Below are 14,772 nucleotides of genomic sequence, written 5' to 3' on the forward strand. Positions count from 1 at the left end.
TTAGGAAGCAACTTGGTGGGCAGGGATTGGTGATTGTAAAAACTAGGCACACCAGATCTTTGCATCGGGACTATGATCTTTTGTATGCTGTAGACCCGGTTGATTAAGTTATTGCAGCCCATTGAAACTGTGGAGGAATTTGGTATGCTGCCAGGTCTTGAGATACATTGAAGCACGCCTGTTTTATGCCCATTCCTACACGGTATTAGCATAATTGACCTAAAACATTGGATCGTATTTTTTTTAACCTTTTTTTCAGTCAAATTGAATTAAATATATATATATATGGGATACATTACTCACCGTAATCGTATTTCTGATGCTTGTATCTGCTTAGATTCACATGCTGTGCATAGGCCGACATCTAGTGGAAGCTGCGGAGTATTACAGTTTGTTTTTCGAAGTCGAAAAATGGGCGTCGACACAGGGCGTGCCAGTAATACTATCCCTAGTGTGACGTCCCCTGTACCCATGATCCCTCACGCGTCTAGGATCCCCAGATTGTGTTTTTCCTGACATGAGGTAGCATGAGGAGTAGCGTGAGTACAGATAGTCCAAGCAGATAGACAGAAAGGTAAGGCTACAAGCAACCATGCGCCTTCTCTCGGAGGGGAGGAAGGGTGGGTCGCATGTGAATCTAAGCAGATACAAGCATCAGAAATACGATTACGGTGAGTAATGTATCCCTTCTGAGGCTTGTGGAATCTGCTTAGATCACATGCTGTGCATAGATTAGCGAGCAGTACCAGAAGAAGGAGGTGGGATGTGAGAAGGGTCATGAGCAAACAGGTGTCTTAGTACCGCTTGTCCCACCTGTGTATCTGCTAATGCTGAGTAAAAGTGTGAATAGAGCTCCAAGTAGCCGCTTTGCAAATGGTGTCAAGGGGAACATTTGCAATGAAAGCCAGAGTGGCCCCAATGCCTCTGGTAGAGTGGGCCCTTGGCGTAAAAGGCAGAGTCTTTTTAGAAAGAGAGTAACACAGCTGTATACAGTTGATAATCCACTTTGAGATAGCGCCCTTAGAGACGCGATCCCCCTCTCTGCCTGTAGCTACGGAGACAAACAGTTGATCTGTCTTTCTTAGCGGTCTGGTTTTATTTACATAGTATAAGACCGCCCTACGCACATCTAGGGTGTGTAGTTTCACCTCAGCTGAGCTTTGTGGGTTTTGGAAGAAAGCCGGAAGCTCGATGGACTGGTTTACATGGAATTTGGATATGAATTTTGGTGAGAATCTAGGGTGTGTGCGTAAAACCAGTTTGTCCTTGTGGATAGTAAAGAAAGGATCTTGCACTGACAGAGCCTGAATTTCACTGACCCTTCTTATGGAGGTAATGGCTACTAAGAAGGCCGTTTTATAAGTCAGGTGTTTGAGACTACTTTTATGCATGGGTTCGAAGGGGGGCCCCATGAGCTTAGATAGCACCACATTGAGATCCCATCCTGGCGGTGGGTTCGAGATAGGAGGGTGAAGTCTCTTTACTCCTTCCATGAAGGCTTTAACCACTGGTACTTTCCACCACGAAACCTTGTTATGGGATGTGGTGTAGGCTGAGAGGGCTGCCAGGTGTACTTTCAGAGAGTTAAAAACCAACCCTGCATCCAGCAGGTGGAGCATGTATGTTACAACGTTGGAAGGAGTGCAATCAACCGGGTTGATTTGTTTACTCTGGCACCAGATAACGAATCTTTTCCACTTGTCAAAGTAACAGTGCCTTGTATTTGGTTTCCTGGACTCTTTTAGAATGTCCATACACCTCTGTGGTAATTTGAGATGTCCAAACTCTATGACTTCAGGAGCCATGCTGCTAGGTTCATAGAGTTGGGTTCCTGATGCACTGTTTGACCTTGTTGCTGGGACAGAAGGTTGTACCAGGCTGGGAGTCTGATGGGCTCGCACACCGCCATCCTGCGTAGGTGTGGAAACCATGGTTGTCTCGCCCACATGGGAGCAACTAGGATGAGCGTCATCGATTCCTTGTTCATCTTGTACACCACCTTCCTGATGAGAGGAGTTGGTGGGAAAGCGTACGCAAACATCCCTGACCAGTTCATCCACAGGGCATTCCCCTGGGAGTCCGGTTGTGGGAACCTGGATGCAAATCCTGGGCATTGTTTGTTTTCGCTTGTGGCGAATAGGTCTATAGTGGGGGAACCCCACTGAGAGAAGAGATCTTCTACTACGTCTTTGTGAAGGACCCATTCGTGTTCTACTGGGAGGGAGTCTCTGCTTAGAGCATCCGCTAGGGAATTGAGCTCCCCTGGAACATGTTGCGATGACAGGAAGATGTTCCGTCTGAGTGCCCATATCCATATTTTCTGGGCAAGCTTGGACAGATTTGGCGAACGAGTCCCTCCTTGCTTGTTCAGATAGAACATGGCTGTCGTGCTGTCCGTCCTGATCTGCACCGACAAGTTTAGTAGATGGGGCTCGAACGCCTGCAGCGCTCGGAATACTGCCAGAAGCTCTAGCAGATTGATGTGGTTCTTGGCTACTGAGTGAGACCAGAGACCCTGAGCTGTGTGGTGGAGATGGTGAGCTCCCCACCCTGTCAGGCATGCATCTGTAGTCACCACTGCCTGTACTTCGGGATCGTAAAAGGGTTTCCCCTTTGCGAGATTCTCTCTTGTCCACCAGAGTAGGTTTTGTACTAGTGTTGGCGAAACGACCACTAGATCGTCCCACTGACCCCCTGCCTGAGACCACTGTTTCGCCAACCATTCCTGCATGGGACGCATGCGCAGACGCGCGTGGGGGACCAGGTAAATGCATGACGCCATCATGCCCAGTAACCGCATAGCTTTGCGTACTGTTATCTGTTGACCTGACTGATAATGCGGAATTTGCAGAAGTATGTTCCGAATTCTTTCTTTCGACGGGAAGGTCAATCCTTTCTGAGTATCTAGGATAGCTCCTAGAAACTGTTTTGAGGTGCTTGGCACCAGACTTGACTTTTTCTCGTTGATGGAGAAGCCTAATTCGTGGAGGAGGTCGATGGTCCTCTGAATGTTTGACCTGCAGATTCCTGGGGTTTCCCCCGTTATGAGCCAGTCGTCCAGATAAGGGTACACTGGGATTGCCTCCCTGCGTAGGTGTGCAGCTGCCACCGCCAGTACCTTGGTGAATACCCTTGGTGCTGAAGCTATCCCGAAGGGCAGTACCTTGAATTGGTAGTGGCGACTGTCCACCTTGAAGCGCAAGTATTTTCTGTGCGCCGGGAGCATGGAAATATGAAAATAGGCATCTTTCATATCCAAGGTTGCCATGTAATCCCCCTTTTTTAGGAGTGGGATTACCTCTTGTAGTGTGGTCATACGGAATTTTTGGGGCTTGACATATTTGTTGGCAGGCCGTAAGTCCAAAACTGGGCGCATTGTTAAATCTTTCTTTGGCACAAGGAAGTAAGTTGAATAGATACCCTTGTTTACCTGGTGTCCCGGGACGAGTTCTATTGCGTCCTTTTGTAGCAGAATGGCGATCTCCTCGAGGAGGATCTTCTGATGTTGTAAAGAGTGGACTTTTTGTCTTGGAGGATGGTTTAGGGGACGTTGCAGTAGTTCTATGCAGTACCCATTGGATACTGTTGACAGCACCCATCTGTCGGATGTTATCCCTTCCCATGCCTGGGTGAAACTTGATATTCGTCCCCCTACTGGGGTTGCATGGGAAGGGACCCTGAACTGAGCGTCACTGCTTTGGTGGAGGCGTGCCTCCTCCTTTACTGGGGCTGCCTCTGCCTCTACCGCGTCCTCTTTTACTACCCCTACCATACGCCTGGGTAGACTGTTGTGAGCTGGTGTTCCACTGTGTACCCTGGGTGTGGGAGTAGCTATTTCCTCTATTGGAATTTTGGCCGCGGGAGCGACGAAAATTGCCATTCCCTCTTTGGTTAGGTGGTTTGGTAGTTAATTGGCCAAGGGATTTGAGGGTGTCGAATTCCTCCTTAGCGTTTTTTAGAGCGTCCTCGACTGCCTTCCCAAACAGGAGATCACTTTCCACTGGTTTGTCTAAGAGCGCAGCTTGTGTTTCTGCCTTGAATCCCGACTGCCTCAACCAAGCATGCCTTTTGATGACAGTCCCCTCTGCTATAAGTCTACCCGCATTGTCAGCGGCGTCCAGAGTTGCTTTTACCGTGCAGCCTGACACGTTCCTACCTTCCGCACAAATGCGAGCTAGCTGGCTTTTAAGGGGTTCGGGAGCAGAGTCTATTAGTGCTGCCACTTCTTCCCACTGGTGACAGTTGTAGCTAGCCAACAGTGTGGTGGAATTCGCGATTCTGGCTTGGTAGGCTGCCGTGGAAGCTACTTTCCTGCCAAAACCATAAAGTTTTTTACTTTCTTTGTCGGGGGGAGCCTCAGAGGAAGATAATGGTGTACCAGCTCTTTTGCGGGTGTTGGTTACTACTAGAGAGTCTGGCTTAAGTTGACCTCTAATATATAGGGGGTCCGACTGGGCTGCTTTAAACAGCTTCTCCACTCTCGGATTTACCGGTCTTGTCAGGTTTGGGTTGACAAGGGATGGTGCTATTCTGCGTTGAACAGATTTTAGGATGGGAATGGTCTGGGCTACTGGCTTCCTTTCCCCTATTAGTTCTTCCGCAAAGTCCCTTTCTTCCTGGGCACCTTGTGTGTCTATGTGGAAGTGGTTAGCTGCCCGAAAGAGCAGTTCATTAAGGAGGGGCTGATTATCTATCGGTGAATCAGACACTGGGGCTTCCCTTTCGACTGGTGAGTCCATTCTGAAAATATCTGGGCTATTTTCTGGCTCCTCCTCGTCTTCGCCGTAATAATCTGATCCTGCAGGATCTTCTGGCGTGTCAATTTCCTGATCTTCTATAAGGGAAGAGTTTCCTTGGTCTGTAGGGAAGAGGTAAGAAAAGGGTTGGGCCTCGATGGGGTCTAAAGGCCTAAATGGCGTCTCGACCCGGGGTCTTTTATTTGAGGGGATAGGGTCCCCTGACCCTGAGGGAGAATCTCCCTGAGGGTTTAACGCTAGTAGTTGTTCAGGGTGTCTGTCGAAAAAATTCGCCAAGGAAGACATCCTTGACATTACTCTGTCAATGTCCTCGCATGACCAGAGTTTTGAGCTTGGGGTGACCTTGCTGGGACTTTCTCTGGATTGGCCCTGAGAAGACTTGGTCAGTTCTTTTGTAGTGGAGGAATGCAAGGGTTGTTTCTTTTGCTGTTTACCCCCTTCCCCGTGGGTGGAAGTGTGTTTCCCCTTTCCCTTATCTTTCGACGCCTGGCGTCGAGGATCGGAGGTGGAATCCATGTTTTTCGAGCTAACTGGGCTTTCCTTACTCCCAAGTGAAGTACCCTTTCCCTGGGGTGCAGGCTGGGGGTGGAAGTCGTGTTCGTGGAAGTCGTGATCGTCTCCGGACGATTGATCTTCCGGGATATTAATGGTCGAGGCACTCTGTGCAAGTGTGGAGGCTTGCCTGACGTCGTGCGGCGACCTCGACCGGGACCGCCCAGAGGACGTCCTTTCGGACCGCTCCTTCTGTGCCTCTTTCCGAGGTTTCGACGACGTCGAATCTCGGGTGGATTTTTTGTGTTTAGCGTGTGTATGTGTAACGCTCTTGTCGCCGGGGGTCTTCCCCATAGTCGCCGGGACGGACGACCTTCCGAGGCCGGGGACGTGCGTTCGGCTGTCTTTCGACGCCTTGGTGCCCTCGCCGTCCGAAAGTTCGGCGTCGCTGCCGTCGCTGAAGGTACCCTCCGCTTCCATAGCTGCTAGCTTGGCGTGGTGGGCCCAACGCTTGGTGGAGCGGTCCTTAAGAGTTTTGGCCTTAAACCTACTACAGGCCCTGCAACCCGTTTCGGGGTGGTCTCTGGGTAGGCAAAGATTGCACGTAGCGTGCTTATCTACCCAAGGGTATTTCTTATTACACTTGGGGCAAAACTGAAAGGGCGTACCCTCCATACGCGCCTGTGGGCAGCGGGCAAGTGTGTGTAGGTAATAAGGTGTCGAGTGTGGAAGTGTACCACCCCCACTCTCCCTACTTGTAGGGCCGAGGCCAGCGGCCCAGGCCCGAGCCGAGGCGGAAGCCTCAAGGCCCAATCCGTCGGGTATTCGACGTTGATCTCCTCCCCGGTTCGGCGTCGAGATGTTGATCGACGAAGGTTGGTCAAACGGGGCAAATTAGAATTATTTTAGAGTGAAAATATGGCAAAGCCAGGGAACTCCGCTGAAGTGCTTCCGACCAGAATGGCGGAAAAAAACAATCTGGGGATCCTAGACGCGTGAGGGATCATGGGTACAGGGGACGTCACACTAGGGATAGTATTACTGGCACGCCCTGTGTCGACGCCCATTTTTCGACTTCGAAAAACAAACTGTAATACTCCGCAGCTTCCACTAGATGTCGGCCTATGCACAGCATGTGATCTAAGCAGATTCCACAAGCCTCAGAAATATATATATATATCGGGGTGGGTAAGGGTATAGATTAGGTTGAGGGGAAGTCGGGAGTGTGCGGATGGGGGTCTCCCCCCACATTTGAGACAGAAAACAAGGTCAAATAAATTTGATCAAATGTGATTCGGTCAAATGTACTAGGTCAAATAGACCCAAACCTTCCTACACACATGCTTAGGGGAGGTTCAGTGCCTTCTGCTCAAGACTATGAGGTAGGGGATTCAACTATCATATATATTAGCTCAGATGTTGTGGTGGTGTACAAGTGCAATGTCATGGCTGCACTGGAGAGCTCCTAGGAGATATGTCTTCTTTTGGTTAAAAATCCAAATCCTGATAAAGTACCTCCCAGGTAAAAAAGATTACCCTCCCGATTCTCTTGTGTGTTTCAGGTTATGCCCAAAGTACTACTCGAGGCAATATTTAAGGAATTGGACTAGATGCTGACTGTGGAGGAGGAAGAGGGACCTATTCTTCCTGGGATTACCAAAAGTGAACAATTGTGTGTTTATAGGGCATGCACTGAAAGTGGTGGGAGTCTCGAACTGTGCAAGAGGGGTTACGGAAATGTGTCTACTGTTCAACAATGATAGGTGGATTGCCCTATCACAAGTGGACTGCTGCATGGCCTGATAGCAGAATGAATGCTCAGTTATTTGCGCTAATTGTCGCAGGAGTTGGGAAGAGCTTGGATTCACAGAATAACCAGTGAATTTCGACTTTGTACAGGTGAAGGTTGCCAGAACCCAGGGCTGCAATGGTCAAGGTGAGGACAAAACAGAAGGCTGAACTGGGATCTCCCCCGGCAGAACGGGAAAGGCAAAGTTCTTGTGAGTACACCAAGAACTTGTCCTGCAACAGTAGATTTAGGTTTCTTCATTATAAAGAACTAATGTGCACTTATTTTACACCGGTGGCGTTACTCAATATGGGCAAGCAGCCTGGACCAGCATGTTGAAAATATGGTTTCTTGCCGGCTGATTTCCTGTACATGAGGTAGTTCTGTGGAAAAGTGACTGTTTTCTGGAATATACTAATGACCACATTGGAGAGCATTCTTTGGTATGAATGGAACCATCTGTCAAACTGTCTCTTCGGGCTTATAGCTGTAAAACACTAACTAAGAAGTAAACTAACCTATTGGGATTGGGGCTCGGTTTGGCTAAAAGTAGTAAAACGCTGAATTAGAAGTTGGAACGGTGCCTGACAGGGTTGGTTGCTAGATCTTCGGAAACGGGGGGTGGCGGTGAAGAATCTACAGACAGAATCCCAGGCCTCGAATATGGGCAAAAAGTGTAAGTGTTGACAACTTGTACAAAAATGGTACATTTCTCATTGCCAACGTCATCATAGTGACTTCCTATGAGGCTGTAGTTGGTGGGTATCATACGTTATCATTAGATACTGTCACCAGAAGTCCTTTTGGATCATTTATGTAATTATCAATATTCGTGGCATGGATGGGTTCAAATATTGAAACTTTACTATTATTTCAAAATGAGAAAGTAACCCTGCATGATCAATATCAAATGGCAACTGCAGTTGATAACAAGAAAGTCACCAACAGTAGCAAGCAGTGGTAAAATAGGGCCAGGCTTCTATATATTAAACAGAGTTCTCTGCTGAACATGAATATATTGTTTGTTAAACATGGAAACTTTTGTTATAACTGTCACATGTTTGATTTAAGGGTTTGTGCACTTAGTCTGTCCAGCAAAGCTCCTCTGTTTTCACTTTGTTTACCATCATTAAGCTGGTTCCTAAACGCTTCCAACTTTAAGCGGACAGTGTCTGGCCTTCTAGACCAGAGTTAAGGGGTCCTTTTCAGTTCTTTTGGTAGAAAATTGTTTGCCCAGTATGACACTAATCGGCCAAGCGGAGAAACTGGGAGATAATGAGTTGTCAAAGACCATAGATAGATCAAGTCAACTCTTGAGGTATTGGCTCATATTGAAGAAATCAAATTCCTTTAATAGCTAGTACTGCAGGGTGAACACAAACTGACTACATGATTTCTAAACAATCCTCAAGAGTGGTTATCCTCACCCCTGTACAACAATTTATGCATGGTTTTCAGCACATAGAATTTAATGTAATTAAAGAAACTTTCATGACTTCACCTAGGAAGGATTTTACTCCTTTCAATTATACAATAGGCCTCTATGAAGAGAGGGACAAGCCTTGGTCTTCCGAGGTCACTCCTTTTGCCTTCATCAACGAAGACGTGCATTCATTATTCATTAAATGCACAAACTCTCTTATCACTTGTCGTTGGAAACATGTTTAGTTAATCTATAAAAAACACCCTCCCAGCAAGGCAAGCGAGATCCAAAAACACTTGCTAAGGTTGCAGAAAAACATGCGAGTAAAACACTGCTTCTGATCCAGGTTCCGATTCTGATAGCACGCATATATGATCCGCAATGGAGTCTCCAACTATACCAGGCTGGTGTACTCAATACAAGGCGTGGTTCTCACAAATCCATCTACCATCTACTTTCATTTTTCGTTTGAATTCACTTACAGTCTACATACATTAAAACGCTCATTACATACAACTGCATTTGTATTCCACACTCTACTTGTACGTTAAAGAAATGTTTATGCAGCAGGCATGCTATCTTTGCTGGTATTGGAATCTGGGACCCACAGTTGCAGTTCTCCAGCAGGTGACTGTGAATTAATGTGCTATTTTTTACATATGATGTGGCCTCTGTACTGAACACCAAATAGCGATGAATGGAAAACTTTGCATTAGTCATACTCAATGGGCACCTTTCAAGTCCATAAGTGCATTTTCATCTATGCCATTTGAGAAGAGGACCAAGTATAACAATCAGTTTTGTCCCTTGTAAAGATTGATTACCAAAATCAACCCCATGGGTAGATTTTGGGAGGCCACCATATTATGGCTCACAGGGAGACGCAGAGATTTCAGCCAAACAAAATCAAAAGTAAGGCGGTAGAATGCCACGGCTTAGTCTCAGGAGGACTGTCAGAGTGGTCTAGGGCTAAAATGAGTCCAAACAGAACACCACCAATAATTCCACTTCGACAGGTAAGTACAAAATATACAATGATTTATTAGGCCTCTAAAATATACACTAATCAAGTAAAACATCTAATCACATATTGTCTCACACTTACTCTAAAACAGATATACATTCACCATTCGGAACAGAAAGAAAGCATATTCTTCAATAACCAGTGCACAGGTAAATTTATGTTGCGTTAGACGGACCCTCCGATGCAACCGGCTCCGGTAATCGTCCAGTCCCGGCACAGAATCGAGGCTTCGCTCCATGACGGGATTCTGGTGTCAGTGTTCGTTAGCAGATTGCCAGCCCACCACAGCCTCAGCATCGCCATGCCACCAGCAAAGATGGCTTTTCTGCCTCAGTTTCTGCAGCAGCTTGTCCACTGTACGTGTAGCCTGTCCTCCATTGTTTTTTGTTCTCTGCTCCCTGTGCCCGCACTACTGCCGGCTCTACGGTACTGGCCCTCCTGGACATCGTGTCGCAAGAGGCACTCCTCTGTGCTGGATTCTCTCTCTCTGGGTTCTTTGTCCTTTAATGTTCATTAAGTTGTTTCAGGCAAGGGGTGTGCTGTTCCTCCTTGCATTCGGAATACAGTCCAGCATTGTCCAAAGCCAACGGGAAGGGTACCATGTCACTGCTTGTTATAGGAAATGTAGTGGCGCTAGTATGTTTCTCAATTCCCACATAAGCAGATACAGTCTTCATTGAAGAGAGTTCCTCACAGGTAGGGGAGTCCTTGTCCCCTAGAGGGGAGTCATTCCCAGGTAGGTCCCTCTTGCCCAGACCCCTAAGGAGGGTCTTGCTTAGCAGGCTCACCTAACTAGCCTCAAAGGGGTGGCTCCCCCCTTGGGAGAAGGGACGAATACTTCAAATTTGTCATATACCCCCCGTTAAGCGAGTGGCTCCACCTTCCACTGTAAGAAGGAATCTACTTAGGAAGTCCACATTTCCTTCTTCCATTCCTTTTCAATGTTGCATCGTAAAACAAAAAGGTTGTAAGTCCAGAAATGATCTAATGATTCGGGCATTTGAATCTTTTCAAAGGCTCATTCAAGTTAGCAGTGAGTGGTCTGTCACTAGCCTGAATTGTCATCCTGCATGAAGCACAGTCCCTTTGCTACCTCTCCAGGCCCCTTGTTAGCTATACTGCTTGCTGGCATCACTGCACTTACAGAATCCACCAATGGATTGTCACAAACACAAAAAGTAGAAATAAATAATTAATTTACTGCTGCTTCTTTACGGGAGGCGCTCTTTGCACCTGGGGAGTCTCACAATATTCATTCTCCAGAGGATAGTTCAATGGTTTTTATTTTGTAAAATTCTTACTGGTTCAGAAACTTGACGAAATGCAAAGGAAATGTGGCACACTAAGGGCTATCTTTCTCCCGTCTCCCATGGGCTTCCACCCTCTCTTTCCCAGACTTCCCTATTTCCCAGGTTGTCGAAAAGAGATTGATAATACCTACTCATCTATAACTCGGACTAGAGATAACAACCTTTCCTATCTTACTCTCTCTGGCATGTTCCTAGGGGGAAACCTATCCTTACACTTCCCAGGGATATGGTTCAACAAGATCTGGTGCCATTTCCCAATTTCTCTCACTCAACACTTCCATACCCTTCGCGTTCATGTCCTGATGGTCCCTTTTTCACTCTTTCCCATCCTTGCTTAATAAGCTCCCTCTTTCTCCTTCTCTACTCACTAACGGTCATGCAAACTCCTAACTACTCCTACTTCCTCCTCTCCCCTCTACTGTACTCTCTCCTCTATTCTCTGCTCCTACTCGCTCGTACACCATTCTTACTCAAACACTAATCTTCCTACTGCCCCGCCCCCAATCAAAACTTCAACAATCACTCAAACACTCTTATACATAGGTACCACTCTCTCTCACAACCAACACATTACCTGCAACAAACTCCACTCCAGTCTTCGTAAGGCTCTGCTCGCCCATGCTTTCTCTCGTTGGTCTCCTGGTCCACCTCCACTCCCCTCAATATCACCTGAATAAACCACACTATGTCCACCAGAGAGTTTTTAACCCCTCACTTCCTGTGGTTGCCGTTGGGTCCCCTTCCCATCTGGCTTGTTTGTTCACCTGTTCCTTAGGGCCAGTCTGATCTAGTTTTCCCCTCTGGGTAGTGCCACAGCAGTAGAATGTTTCAAAATCCCAGCTTAGGCCCACCCCCTAGTCGTTTTGCAGCATCTGTCTCTTCGCTGTGGGTTTCGGTGACCAGGTCGCTGATGCAAAGACATGTTGATTGTTTTTTCACCGTGGCAATGGTTTGTGGGACTCTTGCTGGTGCTTTCTTGCAATTTGCAAAGTCAGCGAGTCTTTCCCCAGACTGCTGCGACTTCTCTCTGCTGCAATGCTTTCTGGTACATTGAGCCCTGAAATAAAAGAAAAGGAACTCTGGCCAGTGTAAGGTACTTCAGGCATTGGGGGATTGATAGTGGTGCCTTCCACTTGTAACAAGGCACATAAAGGGAGAAACAAAGAGTAAGGCTTTCCCAATTCCTTCACTCAGACAGTGGGGTAGGACTGGCTCTGGTGAAAACCTTGATAGTTTCGCCTCTCCACCAGGGGCAGGAGGCCTATCTCTCCTTAACTGAGTCAAGTCCCTGACCATGTCAGAGGAGGTTCACTGCATTAATACCTCACTATAATCGGGGAACAATTCTGAGATGCAGTGGACCTTTCTGATGGCTTTATGTTTTGTCACAGACCGAGTCCATGTGACATTGGTATACTTTAGGGCTGCAATCAAGTAAATTCCCCCTAGCAGGCCCAGCAATGTGCTTTTTTGGCTCCAGGAAGTGCCTAATAGGAATTGGAAACTGAACATGAAACTGTGGCAGCACTGGCATATTCAACTTCTTCAAAAAATCTTGGAGAAGTGTTTTTGTTGAGGCAATTAACTTCCTTCAGGGGGCTTGCCGCTTCATTTGTCATATCTTTTGCCATATCTTGCAAGGATAAATAGACAATGTGTAGGAAAACAAAAGTTCTGTGCAGAATTAGCAAATAATAATTTTCCTACTGTGATTAATCTAGGCAATTCGTCCCTTTCTCCAGAGGGGAGCCACCCCCTTTGCAGCAAGGGAGGTGAGCCCGCTATGCAAGATCCTCCCTAACGGTCCTGGAAGTAGGACCTTACTGGGAGTGACTCCCCTCTTGGGGACAAGGACACCCATTCCAGAGTGGAACTCCCAGTGCAAACCACCTTGTCTGCATATATGGATTTGGAAAAAAAGACTTTAATATCTCCCGTAATTACTATATTTTACAAAGATACTTGTTTACATTTAATTGACTGCAGGCAATGCTGAACACAGCCTGAAAGCCACGCCCTGCGAAGGAGGACACGGTTCCGTTTATTTATACCATCTATAAGAGGTTACTCCTACGGAAAATATAAAACCGCTACGCAGATGCGAGCCTCTCAATCGTTGATGTCCTGAAGGGGTGGAGCCACGCTGGGCAGCGTAGCCAGTGACAGCATGGAAGGCAAGCAAGCGGCGAGCCAAAAGCCTAAGGGTTGGTATTCTCCCCTACCGAAGAACCGAGGTTGGAGAGGGAACCGAGACGGGAATCCGTGAGTCTCATTCGGTGGTGCGACCACTAGCGAGCATTGGTGGGCCGGGTGCCTGAGCCCGGATGCCGATACTACAATGTATGAGGGAGCCCCTGTCCCTGAGCTCCACACAATCGGACCGTAGTTTCATTTTTTATTTTATTGGACATTTGTATGACGCCTATACACAAGTGTTTCCAGGCGTACCAGTGCAGGGGGATGAAGCCGATGAGCTTACGGGATACCCTTACAAGGTATTAACATTGTGGGCGGTGGCTATGAAAGCAATCCAGGTTACGGGAGCCTTAATACCCCAAATATGCAAATACCCTATACAAGGGGGATTGAGAGAAATACGAACATTGTGAGTGACAGCTATGAAAGGTATCCAGGTTTACGAGAGCCTGAGAAACCTGAACATGCAAATACCCTATGCAAGGGGAACAGAGCGATACAGACATTGTGAAGAACGGCTAAGAAAGCCATCCAGGTTACAGGGGTCAGAGAAACCTGAATGTACAAACACCCTATAGAACGGGGATTGATAGGGATATGACCATTATGAATAACGTCTGTAAGAGCTATCAAGGTTATGGAAGCCTGAGAAAACCAAATGCACAAATACCCTATGTAAAGGGAAAAGAAAGGGACATGAACACTTTCAATTAGAGCTGGTAAAGCCATGGAAGGAATAACTGTCTGGCAAACCAGGTTGGACAGCCGCCCTATGTGAAATAACTTGGGTGAAAGAAAAACAACCTGAGAACTTCATGACTGAGTCCCAATGCCTCGAAGGCAGGGACGTCATTCGGGGGTCGCAGCCGTGACCCCTGTGTTCTCCCTTGCTACCCCTGAAAAAAACAAAAACATATTTTTTTTTTTAACTGAAGCTCCTGGAGTAGTGGGGCCCTGCAGTGGTGCCCCATCGTAGTTTTCGCCAGTCAGGGTGAAGGCTGAGCCACACCTTGCAGTGTGAGAAGGAAGCGCTCAGTAGGGGTTGGAGCTGACCGTGACATGTGGCACGTGTTACATGACACGTTCAGCTCCAACCCCTTCTCTGCTGGCTTCCTCGCGGCTCATATACAGGAACCAGGAAGCTCGCCCTGCTTCCTGTTTGTGAGCAGCACAGAGGAGCCTGGAGTGACGGACCGAAGCTGGAAAAACAGATAAGAAGGCTTTTTTTTGTTAATGTGATGTGTATTATGCCTGTGTGAAGTGCATGTCAGATGTATGTGCTATGTGGCAGTGAGTGGTGGGTGGATGAGATGAAATGTGATTGTGTGTGTGTGCCTGTGTAGAGAATGCAGTGAGAGTGGATGCAAGAGAAAGTGTATGAGCGAGTGACTGATGGGTGAATAAGTATGAATGTGACCGTGGGTGTTTGAATGTTCTGGATGGGGAATGCAGCGCGTGGGTGTGCGTGTGTGTGTTTTTTTTTTCATTCACAGGCAAAACACACGAGGAAGGAGCAATTTCGACCTGGCAGTCTAAACCAGGGACAAAGGCGGTGAGATGAGAGACGACGACAAGGAGGGAATTACCCTTGCACTTTTCAAAACAGAACTGCAACTTTCAAGAAGTCTCGAAGTCTCAGGGAAACGAAAAAGGACCAAGGATTGCAGCTGACGAACAGTGTAGCATGTGTCAAAGGTACACGGGCCCTCCTGCACTGATAGCCAGGGCGGAGAGCAGCTATTGCCACCATGGTACTGTCCTTGATTCCGACAGCGAAGCAA

At 47.3% G+C, this 14,772-nt stretch overlaps 2 protein-coding genes across 4 annotated transcripts in view; one reads left to right on the forward strand and one right to left on the reverse strand.

Annotated features, from left to right (window-relative positions):
• The window catches only part of GTPBP6 (GTP binding protein 6 (putative)), a 336,155-nt gene that overhangs the window by 172,805 nt on the left and 148,578 nt on the right, over window positions 1-14,772 (reverse strand). The window lies entirely within an intron of this gene.
• LOC138526196 (uncharacterized) overlaps window positions 7,154-14,772 on the forward strand; it is a 797,397-nt gene continuing 789,778 nt past the window's right edge. For all 3 annotated transcript variants that reach the window (XM_069636626.1, XM_069636629.1, XM_069636630.1), the window contains exon 1: window positions 7,154-7,249. In XM_069636626.1, coding sequence (XP_069492727.1) covers window positions 7,177-7,249 — 73 coding nt within the window. In that variant the 5' untranslated portion in view covers window positions 7,154-7,176. The remainder of the gene's footprint in view (window positions 7,250-14,772) is intronic.

Source organism: Ambystoma mexicanum, chromosome 7p (genome assembly GCF_040938575.1).
Source record: "Ambystoma mexicanum isolate Mex_15411 chromosome 7p, UKY_AmexF1_1, whole genome shotgun sequence".
Classification (NCBI taxonomy): domain Eukaryota; kingdom Metazoa; phylum Chordata; class Amphibia; order Caudata; family Ambystomatidae; genus Ambystoma; species Ambystoma mexicanum.